General features: G+C 35.1%; 1 protein-coding gene across 8 annotated transcripts in view; it reads left to right on the top strand.

Annotated features, from left to right (window-relative positions):
• Window positions 1–2873: 2873 nt before the first annotated feature.
• Window positions 2874–21677, top strand: part of LOC121235448 (cyclopropane mycolic acid synthase 1-like) — a 34042-nt gene continuing 15238 nt past the window's right edge. Inside the window, exons 1-15 of one of the 8 annotated variants that reach the window (XM_041131815.1) lie at window positions 2874–3017; window positions 13425–13526; window positions 14892–14994; window positions 15224–15319; window positions 15437–15492; window positions 15619–15742; window positions 15964–16026; window positions 16114–16173; window positions 16262–16423; window positions 17390–17463; window positions 17555–17648; window positions 18501–18637; window positions 18730–18810; window positions 19052–19157; window positions 19783–20099. In XM_041131815.1, coding sequence (XP_040987749.1) covers window positions 3001–3017; window positions 13425–13526; window positions 14892–14994; window positions 15224–15319; window positions 15437–15492; window positions 15619–15742; window positions 15964–16026; window positions 16114–16173; window positions 16262–16423; window positions 17390–17463; window positions 17555–17648; window positions 18501–18637; window positions 18730–18810; window positions 19052–19157; window positions 19783–19899 — 1392 coding nt within the window. In that variant the 5' untranslated portion in view covers window positions 2874–3000 and the 3' untranslated portion in view covers window positions 19900–20099. Of the gene's footprint in view, window positions 3018–13277; window positions 13527–14891; window positions 14995–15223; window positions 15320–15436; window positions 15493–15618; window positions 15743–15963; window positions 16027–16113; window positions 16174–16261; window positions 16424–17389; window positions 17464–17554; window positions 17649–18500; window positions 18638–18729; window positions 18811–19051; window positions 19158–19241; window positions 19459–19782; window positions 20100–21677 lie in introns of those variants that run through there. The other 7 variants (XM_041131827.1, XM_041131820.1, XM_041131796.1 and 4 more) reach the window with 7 other exon arrangements.

The following is a 21677-nucleotide window of genomic DNA, read 5'->3' as shown; positions in this document are numbered from 1 at the left end:
CCCCCACAATACGCCATTTTATTTTGCAATATTTATATGGGCTTTTCATTTTCAAAATTTTTATTTTTAACTTTTATTATCTTTAATTATACTTGATGTTAAGGGAAGGTTTGAATAGTGAGTTAAAATTAGATAAAAGTTGAGAGTCGAATAAAATATTATTAGAATATTATTTTTTAATATTATTATTGTTTTAAAATTTAAAAAAATCAAATTTTTTATTATATTTTGTGTGAAAATTTAAAAAAAAAATTGTAATGATTAAATGAGATGAGTTAAAAAGATTTTCACTATCTAATAATAAGATGTATTATAATAATATGAGATGAAATCATAAAGTGGATTATAATTAATAAAATATATTATAATAAAATGAGATGAAATGAGTTATAATATGATGTGCCATAAGTTATGATTTTATTAATTACTTAAATGAAGAATTATTTAAAATATATCAAATAATGCTTTTTCTCTTTTTATTATTATAAATATCTTAAGTTAGGAATGCAAACTTCCTCTAAATTCAAAGCTGGAGGCTTGTTAGGCGGCATAGATATCAAATCGAATTATGAGTGAATGAAGGGATATGTACAAAGTCAAATTATACGTTCAAGTACCTGTCACGATCGATCTTTCACACATATTCATTCATTACTTACTTCGTAAGAGCATAGGTATTCGGGAAAACAAGCCCATAGGTTTGCTGATTCTGTATTTGAAATAAAAAGAACCAACAACGTGCAAGTCGAATCTTTTCTATTTACGCATCCGTCAGTAGTTGTCGGGTTCACTATCGTTTTTCTTCTTACAGCCCTTAACATAATTTGAAAATGATCTGCACGTAATATTTTATATAATACATTATATAAAAATATTTTAAATAAGATATATTTTTATAAAATATTTTATAAAAATAAAATATTTTATAAAAATTTTTTTTATAATATTATTATACAATATATTATATAATTTATTATGTGCATATCATTACTCAACATCATTTTCCTCCGCTGGCATGTTTCAATAAATTGGACGTATTGTCCTCGTTAGAACAAAAAAATAAAAAGAATACATGCAATTGTTCCGGCGAGTGGAGTTATGTGTTGATACGGAAGATGAGTAATGTTAACACAATTCTCAAATGCATGAGTCTTGTTCAAGATTTTTATTAAAAAACTAAATTAAATATATTAAAAATAAAAAAAAATTTCACATTTTTTTAGGGGTTACTTTTTAATAAAAGATCTGCACAATACTTACAAGAAAAAACTTCTTTACCCACTTATTTTGACCGCTAGACATTTTTTATTTTTTATTATTATTTTTTTTATTTAATAATTAAAGAAGTGATTTTAAGTGTATTGGTATATTTTTTTATTTTTTTAAAAAATAAAAATGAATTAAAAAATATGAAAAAAAACAGACTGGACGGCACGACTAACAGTAAATACTGGGTAGCAGAGTGGCATTGCCCATGCTCGGCATTCCCATAATGGGTCCGACCATTTCTCCGACAATTTGTTTTTAGTGATGAAGGATTATTTTTTTAATAATGTTGTAAATTTTTTTCTTTTTTAAAAACTATTTAAATATATATAAAAAATGAATGAAAACAAATAAAAATAAATAGAAAAACTTTTTTTGCCTTCAAGAGATGTTGCACTACTCATAGTGGGTGGCCGGAAGGCAGAAATAATATATCAGGAATGACATTATTATAATCTATTGAGGAATTCTACTCGTAGCTACTGTTCATTCTAACGCCACACTTTTCTCTCTCTTTCTTTCTTTCTTTCTTTTTTTCTTCTTCTTCTTTCAAAATTTACAAAATTTAGTTTTGTTACGTACAATCGGGATGGAGAATCTTCATGAAATCGGCTGATGTGGCAAAACGCCATGCGAGCGCCAGGAATGAGAAAATGTGTAGCTTCTTACCTGTTGAAACGCCCGCTTTACGATTAGCCCCATTTCAAAATTTAGTTTTGCTAGGTACAGTCGGGACGAGGAATCTCTGTGAAATCGATTGATGTGGCAAAACACCGTGCGAGCGTAAGGACTGAGAAAATGTGCAGTGGACTTTCTGTAAACAGAGGGGGTAAGGAACTTTATAGTTTATACCCTTTTAATATTTGGAAAAAAAATGCAAATGCTCTATCAGTCATTCCTCTCCGACATATTAGCATTTTTCTTTATAAGAATTATTAAAAAATAAAAAACAATTTATCTACACATCTAAAAAAAGTTAACCAAACAAGAAATATGGTGTTTAATTTGGAGTATTTTAGCCCTTTCTTATCAAGATTTTCCATCTGCTTCAACTTCCTTCTATTCACACAATAATTAAGCTATTTTATAAACCAATTAGTATAAGTACTTGACCGACTTGTGTAATTGAATATTGGTTATGAGCAAGTGGGTCCTGATTAAGATTATTTGGCATTTGATTGTTATCTAATAGAGAAATATTATGTATAAGCGTTTCAAATAATTGGAAAATAAATTATTATAAGTTCCTCATGCTTAATTACATGTGAATCTGTTTACATGCATGCATGCCCCAAAATCTGAAACTGAAGTCATGAAGTATACTATTTTTTATTTGCAAAAAAAAACTCAAATACTAATTATTTAGTGTAACGCTCCGTATCCGGAAGGGTCGGAGAATTACTACATATCACTTAAAAACCTATCTCTCCAAGCATCTAAAACTCTAAGGACTTCATAAATAATACACAATCTCATATTTTCCAAATGATCGTAATATAAACTTTATAAGTCATCATTACAAAATAAAATAAACCAAAGGGGGTCCCAATCTCCCAATAATCTCAACGAAATAAAACGATACATCTTTAAATCTCAATAGGTCCAAACAACATAAAGTACTTCAGATATTCAAGTTAAATTCTTCTACTAACAATGGTACTCTTAGGTACTTGACCTTCCATCCATATCTAGTCAAGCTCCAATTTCTATTCCTGACCCCTAGCTGGGTAATCAATGTCATCTGAAAATATGTGAAGATAAGGGGTGAGTTATCCACAACCCAGTAAGCAGAGAACATATACTAGTATGTAAACATGAACCATCTTTAGAAAGTTTGGTATGCAGAAATAAAACATTTCATTTTCATATGCACATCTCGAAACGTGTTATCAGAAAAATCAGAGCGACTTTTCAATCTTTTCATATTCATGAACCATTTTCATATTCAAAAACCGTTTTGGCATAACATAACTGCGCATCTTCATCTTATTATGTCATATCGTATCGTATCATGTCATATACCATGTTTAACCCCCGTGGTAGGGTTGTGCTATCCCCGATGGCCAAACCAGACAGTATCATGTTGTGAAACTTTCCCTTTTTCAATCTCAAAATCCCGAGTGTGCACACAGGAAAGAACACATAAAAGACCACTTTGTTTCCAAAGTGGGTGCACTCATATCATATCATATCATATCATATCATGTTGGTACCAATCATATCACGTGAACCAGTATCATCATATCAGAACCATACTCAGAATCAGAATCAAAACAGATAAGTATGCCAAAGGTTTTTCATATCCATACCATATCAAAACACGTGCTAAACATATTCATATAATTTCCATTTGATCAAACAGATCCAAATCATTTCATATCACATGCATAAAAATCTCAATGATATCATATTCGCTCTTTTGCATATTCTAGAAACATGTCAAATATTGCTCATAGCTACACTATTCATGTCAAAAATATTTCGTTTCTCTTTCATACAAATCTCATGAGTGAATGCAAAACATATACTGAGGTTGTTTTTTTTTCACATTTTATTTTTAAAACAGCATGCACATTTTTGCAAATCAACCTCAGTTTATTTCTTTTTTATGCAAATCTAGCATAAGAACTCCGCTTACCTAGACTTCTTAGCTTTTCGAAAACTTCCTCAACAATGCTGAACAAAAATTAATCGTGACCTATAAGATAATCACGTAAATTTTTCATAAATGTCTAATCAATCTCTTATTTCGATATTCAAGCCTAAACTTCTAAAATAACATATTTTTAATTCCTCAAAACGCAAAATTTTCATCATTCTTAAAATACCAACATCACTATCTAAACTCATCAATATTCAACTTAGTAACTCCGACTAAAATATTAAATTATAACCTATTTACGATTGAGATCTTACTATAATTTATAGTACTAAATAACATAACTATATCGAAATCATTATAAGTAGAAAATCATACTTTTGTTTAAATAAAAAAAAATATTCTTTTAAAAGGATTTAAAATAAGATTTTACACTTACTGATCATTCCAAAAATTCATCAGTATTTACTTAATAATCATTCTGATAAAAATATCAGTTTCTTAAAAATACCAACTTAACAAAATAAACCCACATGTGCCTAAGTAAAAAAAAATAAACGAATAAAAATCACATGTAGCCCACGTTTCAATTGCAAATATACAAAATCAGTAGATGTTCTAAACAAAAATGGCAAAAGGGTAATAACACCCTTCATCTACAAGTTACCGAGACACACACAGTTCCATTTCTAAGTAACTATTATCAACAACAAAAATAAAACCAGTAGAGGAAAACATGAGCAACGACAGGGACATACCCACAGAAAGAAAAAAAAAATCGAGGTAGTGGCACCGTGGGAGCACGACGGAGTGAAGCTGGCAATTATCTACGGTGGATGGGGGTGGCGCCTGGTCACTGGCTGAGAGAGAAAGAGGGAGCAACGAGCAAGAGGGGCACAAGGTGAGAGAATGAGGGAGAGGCCGAGAGAGAAAAAAAAACCCAACCAACCAGAAGTAGCGTGAGCTTACCGAGGGACTTGAGGCGGCATGCGGCGGACTGGGGTGATGGGAAGTCCTCGTCGGCAGTTTTGTGGGGGCACAACAAGGTGGAGCTCTCGATGGATGGTGGTTGCAATGGCTTGGACGCTGCTCTATTTTAGACAACTAAAACAAGGGATTTCGGGGCTTGCAACAAAGGCTACGGGGGCGTTGGGCGGCAGCTCTGTATGGTTGGGCACGGTGGTGAGGTTCGGACAGAGGTTCACAGTGGAGAGTGGATGTCGGTTTGGCATTCTATGAAGAGGAGAATGAGTGACACTTAATCTAGAGTTGAGAAAAGCTTAACATATATATGAGCTATAAGTGGAAAGCAGATAAAACCTAATGAAGGGGAAGGGATGGACGTACATGAAAAAAGGAAAGATGGCGTGAACGCGTGCGATGTGAAGTCTGGATGCGTTTTCCACAGGCCTGGGCCTGGTAGCGGGTTGGGTCTCACATTTAGAATAGCTAGAAGAGATTCATAGAGGAAATTCTTTTCTGCAAAAACTTAATTTATGGAGGCTACAAAGGTTGGTGGCACAAATAGTTATTTAGGGTTGCATACATGATATCCTTTGGTGGGATATATCTTACTTAAGGTTGTGGTTTTTGTTTTCTAATGTTGCCAAAAATTCATTAAATTTAACTGTTAATTATAAATTGGGAATATTATAGCTATATAATTCAATTTATATTTGAGATTCATGGTCCTTTTTTTTTTAAAATCGATTCATGGTCTATTGGTTTTAGCTGTTTATTGTAGTTACATATGTTGATAAAATGAAAAGCGCAATGCTACTATACTATATGCCGTCCCAGTTATACTGCTCACTATATCTTATTAATGCAGCATCACTCATGTGGTGCTATGTGGTTTATTAAAAAAATATGTAAATTCTCAGTTATACTGTTCACTTTGTCCGATTGACATGACACAACTCATGTAGTACTGCCATGTGGTTTATTAAAAAACAATATGCAAACATAAAAGGAGTAGAGGGGAACTTAGGATTTAAATCTTTCTAGCTGAAATACATAATAAAGAAAGTATTTTGCTAAAATCTACTTGAAAATTTGGAATAAAATCATTCCTTAAAATAAACATTACCATAAAATAACCAAATATAAAAAATAACTAAAGTTGACAATTTGGAAGAGAAAACGGCTGATTTATGGCTTGAAATGGGGACAATTAGGCATAACGTGGTGACCAAGATGTGCTTGCCGAAGAGAGATTTTTGAATTGGGGTTATATGCGTGATTCTAACACCCGTAGCCAAAGTCATGACTAAAATACTGACGCGTGTGCGATGTTGCCCCTCTTTTCTCGCTCAATTGAAGAATTCCATTTCTTGCCCAACTAAGAAATCTTCATATTTTATTGTCGGTCTTATCTGATCTACCTTCTCGAGTTAGTCCAGTACTATTATTGTCGAATCAGTTGGTCAAGTATTATGAGACTCGGACTCCCGACCTTGCATGAGTACCAAGCATTACTCTTTAAATAAAGAGAAGATAGACACAAGAATCTCGAATTATTTTCCAAATTTGAAACATCTATGATTTTATAAAACTCTTCAATGAATTTTGTGATCTCTCATTATTTAAGAGAAAATAAGATTTTGAAGACAAACAAATCTCTTACCTATTCCCTAAGTTGATCTATTGTTTGAATAAACCAACGAAGGATCTCTAGTTGATTGGTATTTTTTATTATAAAATTCACAATGATTGTCACATGGACAGTACATGTGAAGGATAAACAACATCTCCTATTTTGTTTTCGTGTATTATTGGTGCAACAATCACTATTGTAGTAAAAAGAATTATATAAAATAAATCTATAAATTGTTATAATTTTATAGAATTCATTAAATATATTTTATAATAAAATAATTTTACAATCTGAGGTACCACATTAAATTATATCAGTTTATAATTTTATTTTTGTGTAATCACTTTGTGATTAAAGTATAACTCTTATAAAATTAGTAGGACATCATCTGCTGAGATGTTGACTTTGTGTGAGTCCAGCAATTACATCGGCTTTTTATTTTGAAAATTTTTATTTTTATTTTAATTTGCATTATCTTTAATGATATGATTTTATTAATTTATTAACTACTTGAATAAAAAAATCACAAAGAACGGTTGGTTTTCTAGTTTTTTATTATTATAAATATCTTACGTTCGGAATACAAACTAAGACTATTCATTCGGATTAGATTTTTTTTCAGCCTAGTCCAGAACTCGAAAAATAGGATTTTGATTCCAGGTTTTTCTTGCCAGAACCTAGGTAACAAAACCCAGATACACCCGATCCGAGTACTAGTTTTAAAATCAGAACCCGGGTTTACAGTCTGGTATGCTGGGTTTTTTTCTCTCTTTCTCTTCTCTCATTCTCTTTACCTGCAATTTGATTTCCAAGTTTCATATATCAATTACTTGAATCCATGCATCAACTTGTCTAGTTAGTTTACTATTTTAAGCATCAAAATCGAATTTCGATTCCGAATTTTTTGGGCCAAAACCCGGGTAACAAAATCCGAATACACCTGGTTCAGGTACTAGTTTTAAAATCGGAACAGGATTTACAACCCCATACGCGGGATTTTTTTTCCCCTCTCTCTCTCATTCCCTTTACCTGCAATTTGATTTCCAAGTTTCATATATCAATTACTTGAATCCATGCATCAACTTGTCTAGTCAGTTTACTGTTTTAAGCATCAACTTGGAGAAATTGTGCTTACAAAATCATATGTTTGGAGTCCCCGTAAGGGACACATTTATTTTAGCAAGCGCTTTCGACCATGCTTTGTATGTCTTCTGTGTGTTTGCTAAACAACTTCCTAATACCACAATTGAAAAGGGTATGCTGTGACAATATTCTATCGTTTGTTTGCCTAGAAGTACTTTCGACCACGTGCGACTCGAAGTAGAGGAAGCAAATCAGAGCATAGAGGCTTTCTTAGAAGGTAGTTGCGGGGAAAAAAAACTGGGTCCAACCTAGAACCTGCCCGAATTCTAGCTGGGTTTGAAATCCGTCCTGAGCTGGAATCTGGATGAACTCTTCCTCTAAATTCAACGAGGGTTGTTAGGCAGAGATATCAAATCGAGTTAGCGAATTTTTGAAATAATTAGTGAAATAATAAAGTTGAAACGTCGTTTCAAGTTGTCACGGCTCTTGATCACATCATATTCATTATAAAACAAATTAAGCCCATAGGTTTCCTGATTCTGCATTTGAAATAAAAAGAACACGCGTACAAGTAAAGTAAAGGGCCTGGGGAAGCTTTTGAAAACGATCTTGTCGTTTTAATAAGAATTTGACATCAAATGACATGGCCTGGGTTCTACTTGACCAGGTATACGTAGGGGTGGGCTCCAACTCCGACGGAGTCGGAGTTGTCATTTCCGACTTCTGACTCTGACAAAAGTCGGAGCCGAATTTCCCCTCCGACTCCGAACATAGTCGGAGTCTGATTCCGATCGGAGGTCGGAGCTCCGAACTCCGATCGGAACTCCCTCCGAACGGAGATCGGAGCCCCGAACTCCGATCGGAACTCCGAACGGAGGTCGGGGCTCCGACCTCCGATCGAAACTCCGATCGGAGTTCGGAGGGAGTTCCGAACGGAGGTCGGAGCTCCGACTCCGAACAAAATTTCCGAACTCAATTTTGGAAATTTTGTTCTTTTTTTTATTATTATTTAAATTTTATTGTTCAATTTCGTTTCAGATAGTAAGCAACATATATATTTTTTTTAAAAGTGAAACGATCTACAAATATTTGGTTTATTTAAGAGTTTTCAATAATTTAAATATTCGTTCTGATTTTGTTACTGAATTTTGATTATATATTTAATTTGTTTTATGTCCGCCTGAAATTTAGCATTAAAAGTGCTCATGACTCATGAGTTGAAAATTACATAAATTTAGAATTTTATAAAAAAGAATGATGATACGAATTTCTATAATTCGATTAATTTTAGTTGGATAATAAAGTCTAAACGTTTGAGAGAGGATGGATAAGTACTAATAGAAATTATAGAATAAAGAGTACTTATCTCACGTCTTTGCTCGGGATATAACTACATAAATATAACTATATAAATAGTTTAAAAAGTAAATAGCATGTATGATGTAGCCATAAGTTATAACAGTCTCATTTATAACGTAATAACAATATGACTATAATTTGAAATATAACTACAATTCGATTAAACACGAATTTCACTCAAATACTTTTTGTTCCATTGGTCATGCCTGAAATGAAGATAGAAAGTAGCAATCAATAGATGAAAAAAATTGATAATAAAAAATTGAATACGGTAAAAGAATAATTTGATTCTTGCCAAGAAAGGAGGTTCTCTCAACTCCATCCCAACTCTCAAGTAGCGTCCGTTCCAAACTCTCAATCATCGGTAATTATGTTAGGGTTTACAATTAGATCTATAAAATCATAAAAATTAGAAGTTAGAAACATTAAAAATAATTAAATCATCATTTAAAAGCATATAAACTTACCCGATTCAAGCCTATAGCTCTCGGCATCATCGCCAACGGTATCTAGTCCAATAGGCGTTTCACTTATCCAATTCTGTGTGCAAACGAGGGCCTCCACGGTTGACGGTGACAATGAACTCCGATAAGCATCCAACACGCGACCTCCAGTGCTAAATGCCGACTTTGAGGCAACCGTAGTGACAGGAATGGCTGGCATATCTCGGGCCATACGAGAAAGGACTGGATATTTGGTGGAATTAACTTTCCACCAAGTTAATAACTGAAATACATCACTAAGTGCCTCGACAGCTTCCATAAAATATCGTTCAACCTCAGATATACAATGCATAATATTCCTTGTTGACATGAGTTGATGATACTGCTGTATAATACGATTGCCTCTAATCCCTACAGATGGGTCAGTATCACTTGAGGAAACTGTCAATCATGTCGGCCTCGAATGTGAGGAGCTACCAACTGCGGATGAAGGCTGAGCACTAGTACTGTAGTGATGATATAAGTCATCAACATCACTTTTTAGCAATTTAATAAACTCTGCAGCCTTCAATGCCCCGAGGACAGAATTTACCCAAAATTCTAGAACGGCCAACTTAACTCGGGGGTCAAGGATCACAGCCACAAATAGCAATCTATTTATCTTCTCAATATTCTCCCAATATTTATCATATTTGATCTTCATCCTCGTAGCCATAGCAGATAACAATCCAGCAGAGTCAGTACAACTATTTTCCAACTAGAAGTGAAGCTCCGAGAGCTCGTTGAAAAATGAGTTCGCAGTCGTATATTTGGATCCAGATAGCCGCATGGTTATCTCATAAAAAGTTCTTAAAAATTCAACAAAATAACTCACACTGGTCCAATCATGTGCGTCCAGCGCACCGAGCCCCTGTCCTACTAGCTCCAACAAAGCATACCTCAGGCCCCCATCCTCGACCTCCATCCGCTCGAATGATTTTTGGTACTTCTGTGCCACATCCAACATCATGTATGTAGAATTCCATCAAGTCGGAACGTCCAAGCACAGCATACTAGAACATTCAATCTTCAGATCTTCTGCTATTGCCTTAAACTTGGCAAGCCTTTGAGGGGAACCCCTCACATATCGTAAAATGTTGCGGACTCAGGTTATGGAATCATGAACCTCTTTTAATCCCTCAACAACTATGAGGTTAATGATATGAGCACAACATCGAAAGTGAATAAACTCGTGGGCCCGAATGACATCATCTCTCACCATCGTGTTCCGCTTAAACTAATCAATTGTTGTTTCATTCGCACTGGCATTGTCGACTGTAATACACAGCACTTTTCGAATTCCTCAGTCCTTTAAACAATCATCCATCTTCGCCCCAATGGATGCACCTTTATGATCCACAATTTCTTTAAAACCAATAATTTTTTTATGCAAAATCCACTCACTGTCAATGTAGTGTGCTGTGATACACATGTAGCAGACGTTCTGTATGGAAGTCTATGTGTCAGCCGTAAAAGACACTCTTTAGCCAGTGATAATAAACATCTTCCTCATCTCCTCCTTGTCCTTCGCATGCCTCTTCATACAATCTCGCATCACTGTATACCGTGATGGAATGAGAAATCGTGGCTCAACAAAATTTAGAAACTTTCGAAAGCCTCTTTTCTCGACTGTGGTAAATGGCATCTCATCAGTAATTATCATCTCTGCAAGCATGTCCCTCAACATCTTCTCACTGTATTGAGGGATGACCAATTTCTTAGTCTGTGTACCATCAGTGGCTGTAGAAGTTTGGTAACTGAGGTTGGTCTGATCAGTGGCTTGCAATCCCTTCGCTATCTTATATCGTTGACAACCATTTAGATGTGCTATTAACACACTGGTACCTTGCTTGTTCGAATGGCATCCACAAAGTGATCCACAGTAATGACATCTTGCTACTGGGTTCGCAATTTCACCAGGAATTTTGGTGAAATGCTCCCATATCCACGACCTCTTTTTAGAAGGTCGTGGTTGTTGATCTTGCTCAATGGGCATCTCTTCCTCTTCGTTGAATATATCCTCATCCTCTATATCAACTGGGAGTGGGAGTCGACTACTCGCACAAGATGTAGCTGCTCTAGATGTAGCTGCCCTAGATGTGGCTCTAAGGGTGGAAGTACCCACCAGTGTAGGAGTTGTAGCATTGGCATCCGCCACATCCCTTTGTGGATAATCATCTCCACTATGTCTAGGATCCATATCACAATCAATAAAGCTGAAAAAATTAAATTAGAAGCAAAAAATTAGTTTAAAAATAAACTAGGCTATTGTATTATACAATAGGACATGTATTATTGTATCATAATATATTATTGTATCGATGTATTATTACATCGAGGTTCGGTTGACTTGCGCTTGACTCAGCGGAACCCATCCAGAGAGGATCGCTCGACGTGCGCTCGACGTGACACTCGAGCAAAACCCATCCAGAGAGGTTCGCTCGAAATGCGCTCGACATGGCGCTCGAGCAGAATCCATCCAGAGAGGTTCGCTCGACGTGTGCTCGACGTGGCGCTCGAGCAGAATCCATCCAGAGAGGTTCGCTCGAATTGCGCTCGACGTGGCGCTCGAGCAGAATCTATCCAGAGAGGTTTGCTCGACGTGGCGCTCGAGCAAAATCCATCCAGAGAGATTCGCTCGACTTGCGCTCTACGTGGCGCTCGAGCCAATGTTCAATACAACGTGCGCTTGACTTGCGCTCGACACCTCGCTCGAGCGCAAGTCTGCAATACAATGTAAAATTCAGGATTTTGAGCGCCGTGTTTGGACTATATTGAATATTCAATACAACCAATTCACAAGAATCACAATTGCTGGCTCCAATTCATAAGAGACGTGCTTGAATTAAATTTAGGGCTCATAAATTTAGGGCTCACCGTAGGTGGAAGCTGAATAGAGGAGCAACGAGGAACGGCGGCATGCTGGCACTGGGACGGACGACGCGAGAGAGAAGGGATGGTTCAGTCACTGGGACGGGAGACGCGAGAGAGAAGGGAGAAGGAAGAAGAAGAAGAACTGGAGAAGGAAGAAGAAGGGGGGAACGTATGAGGAGAAGGCTTCCTTAGGAAGACATATGAAACGACGCCGTTCCATATTAAGTGGAACGGTGTCGTTCAATAATTTTTTTTTTAAACCAAGCTGTAAAACGACGTGGTTTAAAAAAAAATTTGACTCCGAATCACTATTCGGAGTAGTTCTGAATTCCGACTCCGAATTCCGACAACTCCGACTCCATCGGAGTCGACGTCGGAGCGGAGGTCAGACGGAGTCGGAATTCTCAAAATTTTGCACACCCATAGGTGTACGTATCTACTATTTAATAGAGCTACGAATATAAAGATTCATGGAACCGCGCGTACCACTCGGTGAACGCATGCAATTGTGCCAGGGAGTGGAGTTCATGTCATATGCTGATATGGATTCATTTTGAAAGTAATTATAAGAAAAATGGATGGTCATTTAATTGCGGTAAAAATATTATTTGTGATTAAAATAAATTTATTTTAATTATAAATAATTATTTCGTTAGAATTAATTAGTCACAAATAAATAATTTTATTGTAGTGAGTTAAATCTATCTCAATTTATTTCAATTTATTATTATAATTTTTTTAAAATTTTAATATAAAATATAATAAATAATTCAATATTTTTAAATTTTAAAATAATAATAATATTAAAAAATAATATTTTAATAATATTTTACCACCTTTATCTCAATTAGATTTAACAGATACTTAGACAACTTTGATTTGGCAATTGATTTGGCAGACAACTTTGACAACTGGTAATTTCGTTTGACTCATTAATCCCACTCTCCATTTTTTTCTTTTATCAATTCGGTCGTACAGTACTAGTACTCATGATACTATCTATATATATAATATAAATATTAACCCTCGTTTTGTTCCCTAATGCATACCGGTACTCTAATTTGCAGAGGAAAAAAAAAAAAGGTATACTTGTAATTGGGAGGCTGGCTGCAGGCATGGCTGCTGCACATGATAGTTTGCCCAGTGAAAGTGGTGCTCTCCTGAGCAAGCCGAAACAAGTATTGGTGCGTCCTTCTATGATGGAAGCTGGGGCGCGCCTCTTTGTTACCAGGTTTCTTCAAACATATGTCTCCAGCGGATGTTTAACGTGAGTGATCTACTCTTTTCTAGCTATATATACATTTATGTACACATCATGAATCCTTAATGCAGTGACATCTTTTTCTATAACCTCGGAGACAGGGCCGGGCTGGCTCACCTCCGGCCAAGTTTAAGGGCCTTGATCCCATGCATGTATAGACAGATGAGCGCCTTAATGTCGAATTTGTTTCGATTTTCTGGGTCGTGTAAAAAATTTGTAGTCCTTGTCTAAAGTTTTAAGTAGATAGTTGGCAACCTTTCCAGTGAGATTTTAATAAGGGGAATGCACTTTCCAATTTTAAACTAACAAACATTTTAAGCTTTACACACCATAACTAAAAAAAAACAAAAAACAAAAAACAAAAAAAAAACAAAAACAACTTAATTATAGGCGTCGCCCACATCAGCGGTCTGCGCTAAGTGTACAAAAAATAATAATTAGGCTTATAAATAGATTTTTTCATATATATAATTTTATAAAATTTATAAAATTAGACCGGATCAAAACATAGGCATAACCATATTGACCCCCCCAAAAAAAAAAAAAAAAACTAATAAAATTCGATTTGAATCACTTATGTTATACCATCTGTTGATGTCGTGTTTCCCTGCCGAAGCAACTCCACGGGGACCCAATTCGCTCACCTGCCACTATTACGAAACGAGAGCTTCGGGGTGGTGTCGGATACCTCCGATGCCAAAGTCAGTATGCTATTTTCTTATAGGGATTGTGAAAAATGAGGTATCTAAGTCTCCAAACCCCTTCCCCTTGCTAAGGGAGGGGATATATATACCTATTCAAGGCATTTCTTCTTGGTAAGGAGATGGTGGGTGTGTCGCTCCATATTCAAGCTATGTGTTCCTGCCACCTTCTTGTCGTGTGGCAAACCTGTCAAGCTCGATCGTGGGTTCACCATGACGTGCCCGACCTTAGGGTTCATTAAATGCGACGTGGCTCCCTATCATGGCATACTCATTTTCGTTCCCCATTGCGTGGCTTCAGTCAGATGCGTCCACTCCTTAGGCCTGCCTAGGCACCAGGGTTCAAGGACAAGGACTATCCTAGGATGTTAGCCAATAGCGGTGTTAGACAATTCTGCCTTCCATTTTCTGGCCAACGCATGTCACCCGATCACTACTCCTGGGCCGACCTAGCCCGGTCCTAGGGATTACTCCCCTCACACCATCAGTATTTACCAATATTAGATCTAAAAATCATGAACTTATAATCTCTTCACCACATTCGTCAAACACCTAAACCTCCACTGTATTATGTACAGTCAAAACAGCTAGCCACCGTCTCCTCTACTTTACCTAACTATACTAAAATTTCATCGAGTCGATTGATATGACATCGTTTTTGGTATTGCAGATTATTGGAGGAAGATGGTACAACCTTTTACTTCCAAGGAGAAAGGAGAAACTGTTCTCTGAAAATTGTTCTTAAAGTTCACAGTCCCCAATTTTACTGGAAGGTAGTACTCTTAGTCTGTGTTTGGAATCTTCTTCTTCTTCTTCTTTTTTTTTTTTTTTTTTTTTTTTTTTTTAACGAAGATCGCGTCACATAGTGTTGAGATTAGTAGGAAAATTTTCACAAAATTTAAAGAGTAGGCCAGGCAGTATATTGGCATTTAAAAGATCATCGTTTTATTGTATTGCAATTTTTCTCCCCAGCATTGATGAGAAGTTGAGGGTTATGAGCAGGTCATGACACGAGCTGATTTAGGCCTAGCAGATGCATATATTGATGGGGATATTTCTTTCACCGATAAGAATGAAGGTCTTCTAAACCTTTTTATGGTAAGATGAATTTTCTGACCAATCCGAAAAGGGAATGCTAGCTCAGAGGTTATATGTTTGATCTACTGGTATTTGCTTCCGATCCTCAGCATTTGCCTCTGCTGATTTATTTTGCAGATTCTTATTGACAGTAGAGAATCAAATTCCTCTGTCTCAAGGTCGAAAAGCAGAAGGTATATATATGGCAACTGATAGAATTTGCTGGAAGCTTGGATAACTGCTTTTTATTTACTATATATTATTCATCTCCTCATGAATTGCATGCACTCGATTGAGCATTCACCTTTCGCTGGCTTTAGGGGCTGGTGGACGCCATTGCTATTCACAGCTGGCATAGCATCGGCAAAATATTTTTTCAAGCATTTGCTGAGGCAAAATACTCTTACACAGGGTCGCAGGAACATCTCTCGTCATTATGACTTGGTATATGATCATTTTGACCTGTAAATTCCGCTGCTTTTATTTCATGCGTTTAGATCTATTTGTTTGCGTGTTTTACCTCGATCTTCAATCTGAATTTATAAACGAGTTAAACTGCGTTCAGTCTGAGACCATGTTTGGATTGATAGTATTGGAACCTGATTACTGACTTAGTATATATATAACAAGTAGAGGCTTACAATTCGTGTTTGATGTTTTTCTAGAGTAATGATTTTTTTTCCCTGTTCTTGGACGAAACAATGACATACTCGTCTGCTCTATTTAAGGTCGGTATCACAAACTGTTGATGATTTGCTGCTAAACAAAGTGTCAACTTTCTCACTTGAATTAATCTGTATTGAAACATTTCTCAGAAGGAAGATGAAGACTTGAAGGTTGCACAGCTGAGAAAAATCTCTCTTCTGATTGAAATGGTGGGTCTATTCTGTTGCGATCATGCCAAATTTTAGAAGTTCTCTCTGCACTAAACTTTCTACTGTGTCTTCATTTCCAATTTACTAGGCAAGAATTGATAAGAAGCATGAGGTCCTTGATATTGGGTGTGGATGGGGAGGCTTTGCTATTGAAGCTGTCAAACAAACTGGGTGCAAATACACTGGCATCACTGTGTCTGAAGCGCAGCTGAAATATGCGGAAAAGAAAGTGAAAGATGCTGGCCTTCAGGTACTCCATACGTATATATATATATATATATACACTGGTGCAGTACACGGGATCGGGATAATTTACTCTGCAGGGGTAGGTTTTGCCTTGGAGAGGTTTCCGACATAATATATATATATATTTATATATATATATATATAGAACTTGTCTAGTAAAGCATCTATATTGCAATTTAAACCAATTTTGCAGCCAGATACAGAACGTTGCATCAGTTTTCATCATCTGGTTCTTTATGCGACTGGTCTCTCTATTAATTTTCTTCCTCGGGCTGAACCAAGAAGAACCTCACATTCTTCCTCAGTGCCCAAATTGAAATTGAAATTAATATCACCTACTATTTTCTTTATTTGATAATTTGAAATAAAAGACAACTTCTATTAAAGTTATTTTAAGATATGGATATATAAGATGCCATTCGTATAATTTAGAAGCTCAATCGTATTTTGATCAGCTGTCGGAAATGTTGAGAGTAATGTTAGATACAATTTTAATGTGTATGTGTCCCACATACTCCTTTTAAGAACATTAGAGTCTAACATTAAAAAAATAATTTTTTCATACGAGTCTAACTCATATTTATCTATTTTTTTTAAAATAAATATGTGAAACTTGCATATTTTGAAACTACAAATATCATTCCTTGAATATTAATACATGATCTGTACAGCACCGTAAATCATGGCAAGACTTCCTCTGGCTGAAATTGAGCATAACAGCTAGCCCTCTTTATCCTATTATACATTAGACAAATCCAAGTAATCGTGGGACTCATCAAATGCCGTACATTGTATATATAAATTGTAATCTCTGTAATACTGATACATCATATTCTATCTTAGGAAGCAAGTTGCATAGATCAACAATGATCCGGTTCTTCTCTCAGCATGAGAACATCTAATGAAATTCTTCTCTTAAAGGTCCAGTTACTTCCAAATGACTCTCAATCAACTTTGCTGATCTGATCAGGACCATATTAGACTACTTCTTTGCGACTACCGGCAATTGCCTCCTACCTATAAATATGACAGAATTATATCCTGGTCAGTTCTTTTACTACCAAATCTTTGAATATCTCTACCCATAATGATTCTAACAAAAACCATGATATTTATTTTGATGCAACTTTTTCAGCGAGATGATAGAACATGTGGGCCATGAATATATGGAAGATTTTTTTGGTTGCTGTGAATCACTATTAGCAGAAGACGGGCTTCTTGTTCTGCAGGTAATGATATAATGGAAAAATCTTATTGCAAGTAAGTTCGTATATCAATTTGTGCATTAATATTAATATATAATATATATGTTTAACGAAATGATATAAATTAAAGATGAAAATAATTTTTATGATATAGAAAATTTTCTTCTTCTCTCCAAATTTTTTTTTTTAAATTAAAAAAATTATCGGTACGAGATATGATGCACGAACTCGCTTATACCTAGCAAAACTCTGATATAATATAGGCGGAAAAGCTAAAAATGTTGCCCGGCTTTCACCATAAAAATACTGTGAATTACCAAAGTCTTGTGATTTGATTAACATAAACCCGGCCCCCAAAATAGAGGTCTAGAGTTTGAAAACCGTCGCCCCAACTCAAAAAAAATTTTAAAAAATATACTGTTTTATGTCCGGTGGAATATTATAATAGTTTCTTATATTAAATTAAGATTCTAGATGGCAAACAATTAAGTAATATGAAAAGACGAACACAAAGTCTAGCACACTTGCTCTTTGAAGAACCCACTTTAGCCGGCCCAAAGCATTAATTGGGCCGAAACCCCACTTGAACCAAAGCTTAATCCGATTGTATCCAAGCCCTTCCTTGGTCCATGAACAACAATTCATCAATCTCTTCTTTAGAAACCTGGGATCGAAAGTGTACGTCGAGTGATAACTTTGATGATGTAAAGATCATCACACTGTAAAAAGATGAAAGTCCATGAGACTCAGTGTATGTAATTTGAATAGAAAAAAAAGGTTTAGCCGCTTATTTACTATTTCCTACGATGATCTACTAGAATTTGTGACAATTTCAGCGTATTGCTAACTGTTTTAAGCTGGATGATCTGTTCTTAGTTCATATCGATACCAGATGAACGATATAATGAGTATAGGCAAAGTTCAGATTTCATCAAGGAATATATTTTCCCCGGTGGATGCCTGCCATCACTAAGCAGGATAACAGCAGCCATGGCTTCTGCATCCAGATTCAGGTATATTAAATATTCTTTATTCCCTTGGTAATTTTCTTTTGAGTATTTATATAACAATCTCTCGGAAATTTATACAATTTATCTAAGTGCAGCGTGGAGCTCTTGGCGAACATCGGGATTCATTACTACCAAACACTCAGATGTTGGAGAAAAAATTTCACGGAGAACCGGAGGTAAGAGAAATAATCATTTTGAATTTAGTGTTATTTTCTTATAACTTTGTCAGTATCTCAAAGAAGTTTGGTCTAGACTCTAATTACCTCAACTTGATGAAGCTACGTACCGATGATATATCTGAGTATCAGCCCGGAGGCGTCCTACTGAAACCTGCAGGCCTATCTCGGAGATGAAAGGGATCATGGGTTTATAACTAATCATGTTTATGATAGCTAATGTTATAAATTCATTTTGCAGCAAAGTCCTCGCTCTCGGCTTCGATGAAAAGTTTATAAGGACGTGGGAATATTACTTTGAATATTGTGCAGCTGGTTTTAAGTCGCGTACACTCGGAGATTATCAGGTAATAAGTAATTAATTATGTTTCTTTACAGAAACAACAGTACTTTGGCTCATGCCAAATGAATGTTTGTTACTCGGTACGTAGTGTTTCATGAAAACTCTCATGATCAATGCATGATTCTACGCAAACCGAAGTGATCAGTGTCCCGGCTAGCAGCTGATGAATCATATGAAATTATAAGTAGATAGAAGGGCTGTGAAAGTGGAACACAGTACAAACTCTCTTTTAACTGCATTATAAAGATTGTGAAAGTAGATCGAGTAACATGCAAACAAGTAGGGAAAATCCTGATTAATTAGCTAGACATGACATGATTTTTGCCCATAAACGTTAATGATGTCGTGCATGCAGTTATACTGACGCATATATATATATATGTATGTATGTATATAATTGTGATAATATTCACTCATGGGATCGCATGGCATGCATTTTACACTCAATTCTAATTGCTGATCATGTGATGATTATTATCATTATATGTTCACTCACGAACTTGCTATCTTAGAATAATATTACACTCCGATCCGTAGCTTAATTAATTATTATAGTACTGGATCGGAGCTAGAACTCACAAATATTAATTTGAAATTAATATTACATATATATATATATATATATATAGATTGTCTTCACGCGTCCTGGGAATCATGCTGCATTCGGCAATCCATATCAAACTGGTGTGCCTTCGGGAGTTGATCATCATCGGCCTGTTCCCGATGGAGAAATCGAAACTTCGTAATAATGCCAGCTTGGAGTAATACTTTGATCCTTTTTCCCAAAGTATATCAAAGAATATTGCACTCAAGAGTCTATCGATATGCACTGATATATTTTACTTTACCAGTACTTTCTATGAAAAAAGTAATGAATAATAATATTGGTATACTGGTATCTCTGCCTTCGAATTTGGAGCATGGAGATCATGTCGCTTGGCGTGCGGGGTTTTCTTCTAGTGAGAAATTTTTTATCTATCTGTCTCTTCTTCTTCTTCTTCTGCCTTTCTTTTATTTATTTATTTTCTTTACTTCTATCAAACTGAATAAGTGACGCCCGACAAAATAAGAATGAGTACTTAGTTAATTAACAAAGTTAAGGATTAAGATTGAAAAAATATGCAAAATATAGAGAAGATTCTTAGGCCTGGTTTGGATAATAAGTTGAGATGGTTTGTGAATAGTAGTGAGATATTTGAATTGAGATGAGTTATAAATGATTTGAGTTAAAATGTTTTATAGGGTTTTGGTAAAAGAGAAAAATTTGAATAAAAATATTATAAAATTAAAATAATATTGTTAGAATATAATTTTTTAATATAATTTAATTTGTTTTAGGATTTAAAAATGTTGATTTGTTTAGTTGTGTTTTTTTTTAATTTTTGGAAAAGTTGTAATAATTAAGTAATAATTAAATGAAAAAGTTGAAAATTTAAAATTGAGAAGAGTTTGTGTTTATGGTGTTTGAATATTGAGATGATCAAATCATGAGATGAGACGATGGAAGCATGCATCTATCTATCTGTCCAAACTAGGCCTGAGAGTAAGGTTTATTGATAAAATCTCCTAAAACTCACTAGTGGCCGGGGCTCATATATATAGTTAATTAAGAAATCCGAGATTTTGAAATTCTTGTCAGAAAATGAAAAGTCCCAATTATTAAATAAAAATAAAATAAGTAATAAATAATAAAATGATAAATAACGGTGAGACGTCAATGACGAAATTAGATGGCACGTAAAGAAAGTTTTACTAAAGCGTACGTAACTAAATTATATTAAGGCATGAAAAATGTATGGATCAACTGATCTTTGTCTGTACCTGAAGAAAATATTTTTAATCTAGATTGATTGGATGTCAATGACGTACTGATCATTCCTGCTTAATTACAAAACTCCAAACGCGCGATGAAGGCCGGCCGGCCGTCCATGCGTGCGTCGGGCCGGCAACTCTTAATAAATTTTTTTTTTTTTTTGAAATAGAACTCTTAATTAATTTGTTCGCCCAAGTTGGTAATTGAATATATCTTAGGTTGATCGCTATATAAATCATGTGAGATTCCTGACATCAAAAATATATCATGTGATCTTATGTCAATTATTGCAAAATAAAAAATTCCAAACAAATCAGTTTAAAATTATATATTAGACGTGAGGCTCGTATTATAAATATATTAGGATTATTAGAAGTAGCTAGATTGCTAGGGACAAAGTCTTATATAATATGCCACTTGCAAATTAAAACAAAAAAAAAGTGACCAATTTGTTGATGAGTAATCCTATATTGTCTGTGGATAAAGTTTTGGACATGTTTATAAGGAATAAGAAATCTTATCTTGTAGAACCGGTTTTAATGAGATGAGTTAGACCCATGAATTTCTTCATAGTATCATAGCAGAGGTCATGAGTTCAAACTCTGACTATACACTCTATCTCATTTAATTAAATATTTTACGTGTTGGGTCATCTATTGAATGGGAGTTTGGCCGACACGTGAGGGGAAGTGTTAAGATATAAAATACATA

The sequence above is a fragment of the Juglans microcarpa x Juglans regia genome, chromosome 1D (genome assembly GCF_004785595.1).
Source record: "Juglans microcarpa x Juglans regia isolate MS1-56 chromosome 1D, Jm3101_v1.0, whole genome shotgun sequence".
In the NCBI taxonomy this organism is placed as follows: domain Eukaryota; kingdom Viridiplantae; phylum Streptophyta; class Magnoliopsida; order Fagales; family Juglandaceae; genus Juglans; species Juglans microcarpa x Juglans regia.
Note: the sequence above shows the minus strand (reverse complement) of the source record. Positions and strands in the feature narration are given on the sequence as shown.